Below are 15,467 nucleotides of genomic sequence, written 5' to 3' on the forward strand. Positions count from 1 at the left end.
TAAATCTCTATGATAAACCAAACTTAAGATTTATGAAAGCCAGGCCAACCAAAGGTATTTTGGAGGAACACAATGTTGCACTGTAAACACTTATTTGCTCTAGTTGACCCTTTAAAAAAATTTTACATCATAAAGTGTGCTCTATTCCCCTAAGATAATATAAAAATGAACTTACTGAAAATAGAAAATAAAGTAGAAAAATGTACAGAATTAGACAAGTGCATATGCTGACACTGTTCACAAAACTTAAGTTCAGATAGCATTGGCTATGTAAAAAAAAAAAATCTAACATCGCTGATTTTAAAACTGAAATCTTCATGGAGATTTTTCTCAATGTTCATTATGGGTATTAAAAAAAATACTGAACACTTGAAACTGTTTATTATATCATGTTTTTTTTAGACCCTCACTTTTCAGTGATTCCTCTTAGCTTTGGAAAGAGCCTGTCTTTTCACAACTATATTATTTGTCATTTATTGGGGGGGGGGGGGGAACACACATGATAAAGCACTGACTGGAGCCTATTTTGACAGACACATCTTATGCCAGTCATAGTCATGAGGTTGGCATGAAATACCTGAAATACAGAAACTTCTGAAATGTACATGTCTTTCTCTCATTCTCAAGGAGTGAGCCGCCTTTTTAGGTTATCTCCAAGTATTAACTGAAAACCTGCCTGAAAACTGAAACATAACAGCCAGGGGAAAGGGGGGCAGAGGCAGAGGGTGTCATTCACCGGGCCAGTGGGTCAGATTCCCTCAGGGAGAGGGTGTGAGCGACGGCACATCACCTACTCGCACATCCGAAGGGTGATGGTGCAAAATAACAGCTCAGATATCAGCAGCAGTTAATAGCCGGACTCAGAGAAGCGCCAGGGCGCGGGAAGGTGAAAAGGCCAGATGCGAAGGTAAACGAGTTTTCCTCCTCGACTGCCCTCGCCGCTCGATCGCACGGCGGCAAGGCTGAAACCACCCTCGCCCGGGCCTCTCGTACCTGCTACAGGCAGAGGGAGACCTCACGGAGCGGCTCGCGAAGGGATCCGCAACCCCTCACACCGCTGCGGCCGCACAAGTGACAGCAGCGCGATTCCCCCCCGCCACGGAGGAGGTCGGACCCCCGCCCCCGCCAGGCGCAGCCGGCCCCGCCGCCGAAGGGCCGCGCTGCGGCTCCACCCGCCTCCCTAGAGGAGGGGTGACCCGGCCTGGTCGGTGCCCGCGCGCGGGGGGCCGGCGGGGGCTCGGGGCGGCACCGCACTGTGGGCGGCGGGGGGAGGAGGGAGGCGGCCGCGCCAGCCCCGCCGCCCCCCGCGGGAAGCGGGCGCCGCAGGGGCCGGGGGCCGGGCCGCGGCGCTGCCGGGGCCTAGGACACGCTCGAGTCCCCGCGGGATCCCAAGATGGCGGCGGCGAAGCCCGTTCACCGGCTCGGCGGCGCCCCCTCCCCCCTCACGGCGGCCCCGGGCAGGCGGCGCCCGGCCCCGGGGGAGCCCAGGCGCCTCGAGGCGGCCCAGCGCCGAGGCGCAGCCGGACGCCCCCGCCCCCCGCCGCCCTGGCTGCGCGCCCGGCCCGGCTCCCCCTCACCTTTGAATTTGAGGTCGGTGGGCGGATCGAGCACCAGGATCTGCTCGTGCTTAGCCAGAGCCCCGGCCGCCGCCATCTCGCTCGCTCGCTACCGCGGGAGGAGGAGTGGGGGGGGGGAGGAGGAGGAGCGGGAGGCGGGGAGGCCGAGCGGCGGCGCCGCTCCCTCCTAGCGGGCGGGCGGCGGCGGCGGCTCGGCGCTGGGGCGGGCAGCCGCCGCGTCGCGCCCCCTCCGCGCGGTGGTGCCCCGCACCGGCTCCTCGGTGCCCTCCTCGCCGGCTCCCGCCTGCCCGCGCGCACTGGCTCAGCAGCCCGGCGGCGCGCGCGCCCGGCAGCGCCAGCCTCTCCGCAGGCACGAGGGCGGCGGCGCGGCGGAGGCGGAGGCGGGCCCCGGCGCGCATGCGCACGCCTCGCTTCCCCCCCCGCCGCGCCGGTTGACAGCTGGCGCCAGCGACACGCCGCGGCCCAGCGAGTCACGCGCCGCGGCGCCCCCGGCCCCGCCCCTCCCAGCTGCCTCTGCACTCGAGCCGCAGGGAGCGCGCGAGTGGCGGGGGGAGGAAGCAACGGCCCCCTCCTCCTCCTGGAAGGCGAGGCGGGAGGAATGCGCATGCGCGGCAAGATGCGATGGGGAGAGAAGCACTTCTGCCTCGATACTTTGGGCGGCTAAAACGCCGCAGGAGGAACTACAGCTCCCGGCATGCAGCGCGGCGGCCGGGCGGAGGCGTTGCATGCTGGGAGTTGTGGTCCCTGCGGGACTCTCGGGTGGTGAGGCGGCGGCGCGGCCCTGCCGCGGGCTCTGCCGCGGGCTCTGCCGCTCCGTGTGCCCGCCCATGAGGCTTGGGGGTGGGGAGGAGGGAAACAGCCCCTCCCTGCCGCGCGCCTCGCTAGCAGGCATGTGCCGCGCGGCCGTTGATGTGACGCAGGTGCCGGCCCCCTGGCTTGGCGCGGAGACGCTCTCTGAGCAGCGCTGGCCCCAAGGAGAGCGCAGGGCAGGGCAGGGTGGCGGGCGGCCTCCTGGGCGCGGGGCCGGGCAGGGCTGGCCCTTTCCCTCCGCAGACGGGCAAAGTGCCTCCAAGGTCAGCCCGCAGCGACGTCCCAGGGAAGCACGAGGAGCGTGGGCTGTTTGCGACTGTGCCAGCCGCGGGCACCTCGTGGGTTTCATCCGGCTTTTCAGCCCTCAAGGCTTGCTGAAGCCAGGGGCGCTGGAGGTGTCTGCAGCTTCCTGCCTTTCCTGTTCTGATTGCAAACATATCAGCCTTGTTCCCTCGAAGAAGAGGGCAAGCTGGCCATGCTCTGGAAGCTGATGTTTCCCATCCCCAGTAGGTAGAGGACAGCAGCAGTAACCATGGCCTGGATAGATAAGTGCAGGAGAAAACAATCCTCACTACCAAGCCTGCAGTGAGGAAGGACCCAAGGCAGGTTATAAGCAGGGCAGCAGCATTCGGGAACACAGAAGTGACAGCATGCAAGATCAGAGGTGGGGGAGAAAGGGTATCTCCTGCCTTGGTTCGGGATAGGTGGCGGAGGAGCAATAGGGAAAGAAAGAAGGGCAAATTGGGCAGTCATGATATCCCCAGACTCGGTGGCAACTGTGACGTGAGCCCAGAATTTTCACAGGTGAGGTTTGAGATGTTAGAGCTAGCTCCTGATTTCCATCACGTACCAGCATCTGCTTTAGGATCACTGTTGACCAGCATGAAGGCAATTCTACCATTTTGTGAGTCAGGACCGTAGATCACTGTGGACTTTTCAGCCCTTCAAGGTAAAGAGATGTGGCTCTCAAATAGGCAAAAATCTAGCCTAAAAAGTTCTCCAAATGCTATCCTAGAAAAGGGCAATGGTCTTTGGCTCAAGGCTTAGAAATATTAATAGGGACTCTATTATGAGTGACATTGGTCTCTTGCAAAATCTGAATGAGAAATAGTCATTATTTATTAGTAGGCAGGAATAAAATATATTCATCGTCTTTCTTATTTGCATTTTTGACATATGCTGCTTTCATTGTAGGCGTTTTCATTAATACTACACTTCCAGGCAGGTAGCAAGCCCTGGGATATTTGAATACATCAATGACAAACTAAAGAGAAATCATATAGCCAGCCAAATCCATCTAAAACCTGATGATTCCTAAACTGTGAAACAAACACCTGAAAAATCTTGCTATAATTAAGTCTGTGCTCATGGCAGGTTGGAATATAGGTACTGGAAAAGAAGTCAAAAGCGTTAACACTTCTGTTTTTCAGCTCTTGCAATCTGGTGAAAGTATACTAGGAACATGTACAGGAAAATAACCTGTTTTAAAAATGTACCCTGATAAATACAGTGAAAGCAATCACTTAGATGACCTTCAACATCAGCTCACCATAGTAGGAGTTGAGGCTCACTTCATTTCCTTGTTGAATACCCCTACGTCAGCCACAACCACAAGGAAGGGTTTCAAGGCCATTCTGCAGGGGAGGCCCTCTGAGTAATTTAGGTCCAAGTTCTGCCTTGGCTCCAGCAGAGCCTTCACCCTCCGTTTCAGCTGTCTGCCTCTGCTCGTGGTCTCCCACTGTTGTGTCTCCCTACATCAGTTCTTCAGCACCTTTATCCATGCCATCCCTTTCTAGGCACCGGGTCCAGCAGTGCTCCTGCCTCAGTCTTCCCAAGGGAAGAACCAACAGTATTTCCAGCCCTGGTCCTAAGGTTGAAACATTCTACCATACCAATGAGAATTTTAATACTGTCACTGACTGAAGAAGAAATATGCTGAGAAACGCTGTAGAAAAGTATCTCAGAGTATTTTTACCTAATCGGAATTGGCTTCAATAAGTGGAGTTATGTGGTATATACATGAAAATGTTGCTAAAGGTCTGTAACTATTCTGGCTGTAGTTTTCCTTCTACATACTTATTTTATGATACCCATAAAACAAGTTCTTAAATAGCATCCTTTATTTACAGTACAACATTTAAAGTTATTGTCTGATGGTCTGCTGGGCTTTGTTAGCAAAACCATGTTCTGCTCTGTTTATGCATTCTTGCCCTTGGGATCTGGAAGATAAAGTGGAAGATAGATATATTTTTTTTCTATCCTAGTATATTTTTTCTGCTGCTGTTAACCAGGACACTTACAATATCACCTCCACTTTCTGTTCTTTCCTATTGGTGAATCCACCAAAGGTTAAGCTATAGCAGATGCTTCTCGGAAATTATAACTGAGCTCCACGCAAGCGAGGTTTCTGCATACGAAAAGAACTTCGGGGGCTTGGTTTTCAAAGAATCAAGACATGGGGAAATGCTGTAAAATACTAAATGCTACAAAAGGTTCTATCCTTGCTCCTTTTAACAAGGTAAAAAATAACAGTAAAGATGACAAATTCGAAAGTAGCTGCTGCTATCTAGATTCAGAAGAGAGACATACCCCTGTTTTCTATTTTTTTATACAAATCTGATACAGGAATATCTGAGGAGAAACAGGAGTTAAGATCTCTCCTTAATATGACATGTCTGACACGTTTTCTCATGCATGTTTTCCCATGCAAACATGTTGATGATATACATGGTTGCATGTTAGGTCATGACATGTGACATCAGTGGATGTGTGCAGGTTGGAGGAGGACTGAGTTATTTGCTCAGCAGCACATTAAGAGGACCTGAATGGACTCCAAGCCTGGGCCCAAAGCATGTTTTACTAGCATCACAGAACCATTCAGGCTGGAAGGAGCCTCAGGAGGGCTCTAGTCCAGTGCCCTGCTCAAAGCAGGGTCAAAACTGAATTCAAGCCAGGTTGCTCAGGACTTTGTCCTCTTGGGTATGAAAGCCTCCAAGGACAGAGATTTCACAGACTTCTTGGGCATCCTCTTTCAGCGCTTGCCTGTCCAGCTTGATGTTTATAGGTTTCTACTCATTTAGTCTTATAGTAAAGGTAAAGTTAGCACATAAACACTGAGGGGGTGGATTAATGGCAATTATGTATGAACATGTCTTTTTAATGTAGTCTTTGTTGTTGTTCAAACACATTTACACCCTTAATAATGCATTAATGTGTTTTGTTGCATTTAATATCATTTCTGATCAAATGCTTTACACGGTACTGCTATTTTACCCAAACTGAAGTAATTTCTTATATTAAACAAAACCTGTGCTGTTGATTAGCGACCCTCTCCAACATCTGATTCATTTTTTTAACACATCATAGCAAAGTTCAGGAATGAAATCTTGGCTCTATTGTAGTCAACGGAAAACCTCTCACTGATTTGAGTGAGATCATTATGTCATCCCAAAAGTGTCCTTGGTATATTCATTGCTTGCAAAAGGCTAACATTTGCTTAATCTCAGGTTAACATTTGTCCTGTGTGTTTGTAGATCTTAATGTTTTTCACACTGTGAGTTCGGTACCATTGTTATAATATCTCAGTTTGGAGATGGCTTGACATTTTTCAAAACTGCTTGCTGTTAAATATTAAATGAGCTCTTTCTATACCTGAGAAGTATCAGTGTTGATTCAGTTTCATACTACTATTTTTCACTGTTTACTATTCAGGTGGTTTATTCAGTCCTACCAATTCTGAACTTGAAAATGTCTTGTAATGAAAGAATATCATGACCCTCTTGGCAATTTCATGGTGTTATTAAGATTGTCAGAAAAAGCAACTAAGTGCTGTATGAGTTTGTCATATTAATGGGAAAATTCTAGGTCTCGCTCACCGAAGTTTCATATGCATGCTCCATTGCTAATTCAGTAAACAAGTCAGCAAAGGTATAAAGGTAAAAGAACATATTAATTTCTCTTTAAGGAAATACCTGGCCTCTTGGTGCTGCAATTTATCTTTTGAAATACAAAACTATTCATAGCATACACATAGATTAAGCATGCTGTAGTCATAATTTACTTGGCTGCTAATGAATTCCAAATATAAATTTAGGCCCACTTGTTGTATTGTAAATCAAAGGTAAAACCGAAGTCCACGCTATTATAGATTTATAACATTATTCAAGTGTTACCACAGACGGGAAGAGTAGGTCTTAGTTGGGTATCTTCAAGTTTGTTCAACTACAGTCTATTTGTTTACTTAGTGACATTATTATAAAAACATACAGTGTACTTTGAATATGCAAGTAAAGAAAAACTAATCCTAGGAAACAATCAGTAAAACTGTTGTTGTAGTGGCATTCTGGTAAATAGCTGTAGTTTAACATATTTGCACACTTCATATTTTGGACCTGCTTCTGTTCTTGCTGAAGACAAAAATGCCCTAGGTACCTAGGGTACCTTAGTGGTACCTTAGCATTTAAAGAATTGACTGATTCTGGAGCCAACTGAAAATGTGCTAAAAGCCATTAGACATTCAAGGATGCATCAGTGTTTGGCAAATGAAAAATGACAATGTTGTTAAGGGAATAGATTTTTGAACACCATTTTCCAGAATTGATTCTTACAGTTCACATACATTCATGTAATGAGACAACTGAATATACAGAACATGGAATATGTAATGTGTTGGTTTTATGTTATTTCCCTATACTTGGTGGAATACATCATTAAGTCAAATATAAGTATGCCTCCATCTGCTGGACTGCACACAAGCATGATGTGAGCCTTTCAATAGTCAAGTTAGTCACTGGAAGGTCTTTTACTTTTCCTCTGCAGCAGCAGAAACCTGTGATTTGACCACAAAAATTGTTGGTCTTTTTTCTTTTTTGTAAGGGTGAGTTGTTCTGAGATTAAGACCCTTTTTGTATGTAGTTACAATTACCAATGATGGCAAGAGTGTCAGTCTTCACAGCATTTAACTAATACTTACATAGTTAGGCCCTTGCTTGTCAGTTTGAATTTAAGAGATAGAAAATGTTGATAATTCTTTATGCTATTTTTGTCCAAATCTGGGCAAAGCAGTTGATGCAAATCACTGCAGAAAGTAATTTGCATCTCAGCATAAACTCAAGCTCAAGATCCCCATAACCTTTGGAGCTACATAAACTGATAAATGATTGTGTACTGGAGTGTCACTAGGACTGGCTAGTACCTAGACAGGGAATTTATGAGCAAGAGTAGAGCAAGCAGAGCCTGCAGTATCTAGAGCTCACCATCAGGGCAATGACAAGTAGTTTGCTGGAGTTACATTTTAAAAAATGCATTAGCACTGTACAAAAAAAGTAGCCAAAAATAATACATAGATAAGTATACAGACATAAGTATGTAATTGAAACTGACCTCCAGAAGAGAAAAACTGTCTTAAGTAGCAGTGGTAACCTGAGAAGTAATTCTGCAAAAAACAGCATTATTGGTGTTCTAAGATCATTGCATTTCTATCAATTTGTTATTCTTACAAACAAAATCATGCTCTTTCTCAGTGTCAGTTTGAAGAACTCATTTGACAACTGGGAGCCAAATTTCACCTTTCCTTTGCTTTGTTAATATACACAGCAACTTTGTGATGCTAGTTCTGACCTCAGCATCTCCTGAGCATTCGCACGAAACCATCAAGTTATATTCTCAAATTATGCTTAGGTTGAGTTGTAGTGGGTCACAAGGTAAATGTGAGTGAATAATGTGATAACTGATGTGCAAAAAGGCAACCATTGTACTGACACTCAGCAGGACTCATGAAGTCCTCTCCCTCTGATAAACCCTGGTAAGACCTGCACTGAAGCATTATCCAGTTTTGGGCACTGTCCTTCAAGAAAGATGTGGGATAACTGAAGGGAGTCCAGAGGAGAGCACCCATAATGACTAAGGTCCAGAAAACATAATCTATGAGAATATATTGAAAGAACTGAGGTTGTTTAGCCTAAGGAAGACAAGATTGACTCATGCATATGTTAATAGTCTTAAAATGCATGAAAAGCTATTGCAAAGAGAAAGAAAATAGTCTGCTTTCAATTACCTTGGATAGGACAGAACATAATGGACTTAGACTGGAGTAAGAACACACGGCAGATATGAAGAACTTTTAAAAGTAAGGGCAGTTAGTGAAAAAGATTGCTTGAAGAGGCTATGGAGCCTCAGTCAACGGAGACCTTTAAGAACAGGTTAGACAAACATCTGTCAGGAGATACAGATTTAGCTGATCCTGCCTTGAGATATGACCTCTGGAGTCCCTTCCAATCCTATATGTCTCTCACTGTATAAATTCCAATGTGCTCAAAGATTAAACTGATTATCTGCAGTGGAAATGTACATTCCCTAAGGTCTAAGCTACAGTCCATTAAAATCAATGTGAATTTTTCCATTGACTTTAACAAGCATTGGATCAGGCCCTAATTGAGTGTGTAATTTGGAGTTGAATATGGAATTTGGTCCACAATTCTATTAAAGGCATTCGCAAATGAGAAGAATCCAACTCCTTTTCTCAGGGTACATTAGCTCTGCAATGCTTACAAGAGAAAGCAAACACACACTGAAGAATCAGTGCTATATTTTTCTTACAAAATTGAGTAGAGCTGACCAAAGACAGACACAAGGAGCAGATCTCAGGGGAAAATTTAGCAACTGTTCTCAAAGAAGAACGTTTTAATAGCCACATTTTACATTGGTTAAGCAATGCCATACAGAAAGAGGCAGCAAAAGATCTATTAGCAACACTTTAAAAATAAATAGGTATCATGAACATGAGCACAAAGCATTTGTCTGTACTGAAATATGAAATTAGTTGAGAGTCTGAAGATGGGCAGAGCAGAAGAAGGGGAAATGCAAATTGAGAAATTCAAGTTGTCAATGAATCCATTTGGTTACATAGTGACTGACATTCCCCAGTAGTCTGTTATCAAAGAACATAAAGATTTTACTCAAAACTGCATGATCAGTTAAATCAGAAGCATTTACGGCAGCTAGAGCCCTGCTTCTGCAAAAGAATATCTTTAGATCCACTGAAATCCAAATGAATTCTCATATGCATACACATAAGTGTTTGCAGATTTGCAAAATCACAGCCTATATGGGCATCCACAGTCATTCTGCCTTCATGGGCTGCGTGCATCTCCTTGCAATTCCTCCTCTGTAACCCTTGCGTTGTGGTGGGAAACAGACAAGTGTTCAAGAGGCTCTTCTAACAGCTAGACGAAGCTGAGGTTACTAATATACAGATAAGGGACAAATGAAAGATCTGTGCTGTAGATTAACTCATTATATCTAGGAGAAAAGACACAAGGTTTCCAGAATCATCTCCCAATTCCAGTTTGTGGAAAAATGTTCTAAATGTGTACATAAGCATGAGCATTTTACCTGAGACATCATATATGAAATATTTATTTTCTTTGCATTCAAGGGAAAAAAAAAGAAAAAAGTCTACATAAAATTATTGATGGAATCTTTCACTGCCAAATACTGAATTATTTATAGCTTAATTGTACAGATGATACCCATGAGAACCTGCTAGGTTGCAATACGCAATTGATACATTGTGCACAAACAGGGACTTGTCTTTCAGGCTTTGTTCTGGTGCTTTGATGGGTCACCTGAAAACAGGTACGATCACTTTGCAGAGGGGGAGTTGGAATATCTGCAAAATCTTGCTGTGTCTCTCAGGACAGCATTTTTGAAATAGCAGGGGGTAAAAAGGTCTGCATACCACCCCATGTAGAAAAGGATGCTCTGCCATAGGATGTCCCCACACGGGACCTTTCCACTCCCAACCCACCCGCACCCATCTCCCAGAGGTCTGTTATGCCGTGCACTGTTCTCTGACACTCTCCTTTCCCTGTAAGCAACCCATTCCCTTCTGCCCTTCAGCAAATCCTACCTGTGCTATAGGCACAGCAACCATGTGCTCCACTCACCATCTACAACCATAAATATTCATTATGTTCCTCCCTCAAAACTAAGCACTAACAGGGTAAGTTAGGTGAGCGTGCCACCCACTACTTTGGTCCTGTGCCTACATACCTGTTGGAGAGAGATACATAAATAAATGTTTCACTGTTAAATTCCTAAAGTCAAATGCTTGTAAATGTTTTGTGAGCATGCCTTTTAATACAGACTTTAGCCACGCAATTGCTATTTTGTTCCACAGGTTTCCTGGTTTCGATTCTGCTTTTCAGAGGGAAACACATTATAGTGGATTGAGACCCTTCTGCTGCCACTCCACCACCCCAAACCTATTTCTGTCCTATTTTGCTCTTCTTCCCCCCTTCCCTTTTTCCTAGTCCACACTGCTCCTGCCCCTTTCTTCCCTTTGGCTTATAGACACACAGGCCTGCAAGCTCCTCCCCCTCTCACTTCACCTCCAAGTGAGGCAGATGCTAGTTCTTCTTTCAGCAGAACCACAATGGAGGAAAATGTTCTCTCTCTCTCCCAGTATGAGAGAGACTAATTTAATACAAAACCCAGGTCAGCCACTGCAAACCTGGGATATGCTTTTTTTCCTGTGCCTGGCAATTCTTTCTTTCTCTTCTTCCTTTTTTTTTCCCTTCACTATGTAAGGCAATTAGAAATTAGGAACATGGGAAGCTATCAGCCTACTGGCTCTGTTCATCCACCACCCTTCCTCTCTTGGGGCCAGCGCCAGAGACTTTAGAGAGGTCCAAGTCCCACTGTAGGCAGGTGGGGGATGATCTGTCTTCCACATTAAAACACATCCTATTTTTAAATAATGGAATATTGGCTTAAGACCTGAAGGATGATGTTAAATATCCCTTAGCTGTTTTGGTTTTTTTTTTTTTTTTTTTACCTCTTTACTCTTTCTTTCTCCAGTAATTTTTGTGTCATTTGCAAAGTTACCAGTAAAGGTTTTGTCTTTTCTTCCAGATCATTGATAAAGATACTGAACTACATCTCTCTCTTTGAAGCCCTTGAATAACCCCAATAGAACAGAGTAGACACATGCTGATGTAGCTGCTAACCAGTTCTCAGAGCACTTGATACAGGTAAATTGGTTTTGTATAGTACAGTTTTTTATATGACTGTCATGCAGAGCTATATCAAATGACTTAGAGTAATCCATGTGTATTAAGTCAATATATCTACCTGAAGCAATTGCATCTTAATTGCATCGCATTTTATTGTTTGAACGCACCTATTTTCCACAAAAAAGTATTGATTAACATTGCATACACTATTATCTATGAATTAATTTTTATTTCCTTCCCACATCTGTCTTCATATTATTTTGCCCAGGGTTTACGTCATGCTTCTAATTACCTGAACCTGTCACGTTTATTCTTTACAGCATGCCACATTCACTTTTTACCAGTCATCTGAAATTTCCCTTGTGCACCAATATTTGTTCAGAATGAATATGGATGGTTGACAGAGTATCTCTGCCAATTTTTTTAATACTCTTGGGAGCATTCAACCCTGAAGATTTAAATGTGTTTTGCTTTCACTGATGAAAATTCTCTCACACATACAGTGAAAGAGAAAGAATTTCATATCACTTCATTATTATAACAGAAAAAAAAAAAGCCAGCTTTTCAAAGTAGCTTAGTAAAAACTCTGTGCTTTCTTGTCCAGGAACTATTCCCTAGGTGAATTCAGTTTCACTCACATCAGAGGCAAAAAAGAAATTATTGCTTTTTGCTCTTTGTTAGCTATTCAGAGACGATACAATTCAGACAGAATGAGCTGAGCTGGATTTGGAAACTTTTAACCAAGTTAGAATGCTGGATGTTCAGTTTTGGAGACGCCTAAGCCAAAAAGATTGTTCTTTGGTCAATTTTCACATTCTAAGACGAGTTTCCAAGTCTGGCACATAAGCTTCAGCAAATCTTAGGACACTTAATCTGAATATCTTCAGTAAAAAGAGAAATGGCATCATTACATTTTTTACTAAGTTACTTTTAAATCTGAGAATTACTTAATAAGGCTTTTCCTTAAAACATGTAGGTCATGAGTTTAGGAATGCTTGTGTATTCCAGTGACGTCATGCATGATATTTCTTTACAATTTTTTTCCTTTAAATTTATTCAAAAGTGAAATGAGCTTTTAAATCTTGTTTTCTGTCTCTTAGAGGGAGAACAGGATAGAGGTTTCTGAATGACTTATGTGGGCCATTGACTTAGTTTTAACATGTTTCAGTAACATACATCTGAGTCATTACAAAAGACCGAACATGGATGATGGGTTTCTGGCCACAATATAGCTGACCAGATTTCAGTTCTGTTTCAGTCTGAATAACATAGATAGATTTATTCTTAAGCCCAAGCAGAAGTAATTCACTTGATGGAATGACCGTAATGACACATACCAATATCTGACTGCTTAGATAACTGACTACTGAGAAAGTAGCAGAACAGTAGAGCATATGCAAGATGAGCTTAAACATCACAGACTTTTGCATGTTTTCAGTTTTCACTGTCTTTTTTGCCTTCATGTGATTTCAGTAGCTAATAAAATGCAACACTTTCCATCATCGTGTCATTAGCAGATGACATCATAAGGAAATGAAATATTTGCAATTGCCTCACTTAGAAAACTTAGAAATGCACATAAACACCATGAAGCCTACTCTTACATGAGGAAATGAAATGAGGAAATACAGAAGCCAGTTCTGAAGTGGTAGAGTCGCCCCTGACAGTCAACAGACACATAGGCAACCCCAGTCCTCAAGGCCTCAAAGCCTGCCTCAAAATTGTTCTCATTCAATGGATTCATTGAAGGATGACAGTTTAAGAGAGGATGGATACATAAATTAGAAGCAACTACCCTGGTGGGAGAAGGAGAAGGGTAACAATTTGCGTTCCAGCATCAATCAAAATCTCATTCTTCATAAACTAGCTCTGAGTATGAAAATAGGTAGGTGAAGGACATACTGTGACATTACAGTAATGGTTCTGCAGATGACTGGAAAAATGTGAGAAAAAAAATTTGTATCCTCTGATCACTCATTTTCTATGGCATGGTTATGTATGAAATCAAATAGACTACTTAGCTTGAAGCATGGTTTGCTTGTATTTCCAGCATGACCTGAAAATACCAAAAGAAGGTAAGGAATTCCTGAATTCTGTTTTCTTGCCTGTGGCTGGCTGGTTTAAAATATACTTTGGAATTATCTAACAACAAGGTTTTAGTTATGCCTTGCAGCACCTGCTAAGTGGAAGGAGAATTTCCAATGCTGATTGAAAATGGCACGGAGAACAACATCTTTCCTTGAATGTCTCAGGAAACAGGGATCTTTCATGAGAATTCAGGCACCATTTCACCAAAAAAGCAAGCAATCTTCAAAATCAGACCTGTCAGAAGGCAGCCTCAATAACTGCAGGTGCTCCTGCGCTACCAGAGTTGTGGTCTGAGTCATCATGCTGAATTGCTAAGTAACCACTTTCCCAGAGCTTTGAAACAAGTAGCTTCCAGACATCCTCATCTCTCTGTCACTGATGTGATGTGAAACAGGGTTCTCAGATGATGGTTCACTTTCTAACCTGATAGATGCTTCAGGCCCTGTAATTTCTTAAACTGTGTCTATCACACAAGGAAGGATGCAATTTTCTGCAGTGATATGCATTTTTCACTGGCATGTGATTTGTAGTGAGATGAGGTAAGGTGTCTGAAAGACTTGCCTGCTGACAGTGATAACTTGATGACTCAAGTCTTGTGGATTTTGTAAGGCATCAATTTTCTCCTGGGAAAAATAAAATAAAAATTCCTCCATTTTATCATTCACTGACAGATATTTTGTTATTGTAAAGCCTTTATAATCCCAGCAGCAAGCACTTAATAACATACTACATGCTGCAGTTAAATCAGTCAATGCAAATGCACTATATTTGTCACCACCTCATCCTTTCTTCCTTAGCCTTCTCTAAAACAATTTGCCCTCTTTCATGCAAAACTAACCATCATTCCAAGATGTCTTTTGCCCAGAACCAAGCTTCATAACAACCTAAACTGTGTAGGCAAGATAGCTACATAAGTACACTGGATTGTATTATCCAAAGCCCACTGTCTGGTGCTCCAACTCACTAACCTATCTGTCACGGACTATGTGAATGGGGAGCACCTTTTATTTAATTGGCTTTGTACCATGTAAATTCAGACATAACCAGAGGTAAGATAGAGTATTATTTTTTACAGCTGGAGTCTTTAGCCACATTATGCGGTCTTAATCTTGTATTTGTTTAGGCTGATTTATTAGCTAGGGTTCTCAAGTAACAACAGTGTTATGTGGCAGTGCCTTATAATGCATGTTGTATATCCACTCTTTGGCCATTTGTAATGTGATGTCCTTTTTACCTGAAACCCAAATTTTCCATCTCAGACATTCCTTTTGTTCCCTTTCTATCACCTCCATGGGATTGTGAATCACCATGAAGAGTATCTTCCAGGTTAGGACATCATCATGTGTTTTGTTCCTTCTTTTCATTTCTAAATGTTATTTTCCCAGTTCAGAATTTTATAATCAACATGACATATTGACTTTGTTCTCATTTCGTGAAAAATATTTCCTCTCCAGAAATTTCATCTGCTAGAAAAGTAAAAAAAGTGACAGAGTGAGATGAAAAACTTCCAAAAGGAAAGGTTCATTTTCTGGTATCTCTGACATAAGGAAGCAAGTTTATCTGTTCAGACCCCTTTTTCTAGATCATTATGACTTCACATTTCCAGCAAATCTCACAAGCCTCCTTTATATTCAAAACCACCAAGAAACTGAGTCACCTGCCAGTTACCAGTAAGATTTCTGTTTCTCCTTCTCCTTTCTTGTGACTTTTGGGAGAATGATTGTGAGGAGAGCTGGTTAGGTGCCAGCAGGCAGTTCCGGTTGCTACCTTGAAAGTAAACCTCCCTGAGAGCAAAGAATGACCTCTGGAGTGTGGTAAAGCTCAGAGGCAAAAGGTATCTCTAAGGGGAATGATGCCAGGAAAGCTATTTCATTCTCATTTGGATTCCTGAATGACTCAAGGAATAGCAGAGAAAATTTAAGTCTTTATTTTGAATGTCCTTCTTTCTGAGAGCTCTTATTAAATCCCTACTACACAT

General features: G+C 43.4%; 1 protein-coding gene across 2 annotated transcripts in view; it reads right to left on the minus strand.

Annotated features, from left to right (window-relative positions):
* VAPA (VAMP associated protein A) overlaps positions 1–2,004 on the minus strand; it is a 33,464-nt gene extending 31,460 nt beyond the window's left edge. Inside the window, exon 1 of one of the 2 annotated variants that reach the window (XM_064507201.1) lies at positions 1,578–2,004. In XM_064507201.1, the coding sequence (XP_064363271.1) occupies positions 1,578–1,653 (76 nt within the window). In that variant the 5' untranslated portion in view covers positions 1,654–2,004. The remainder of the gene's footprint in view (positions 1–1,577) is intronic. The other variant, XM_064507200.1, reaches the window with a different exon arrangement.
* Between the last annotated feature and the right edge of the window lie 13,463 nt (positions 2,005–15,467).

This window comes from Dromaius novaehollandiae, chromosome 2 (assembly GCF_036370855.1).
Source record: "Dromaius novaehollandiae isolate bDroNov1 chromosome 2, bDroNov1.hap1, whole genome shotgun sequence".
NCBI lineage: Eukaryota > Metazoa > Chordata > Aves > Casuariiformes > Dromaiidae > Dromaius > Dromaius novaehollandiae.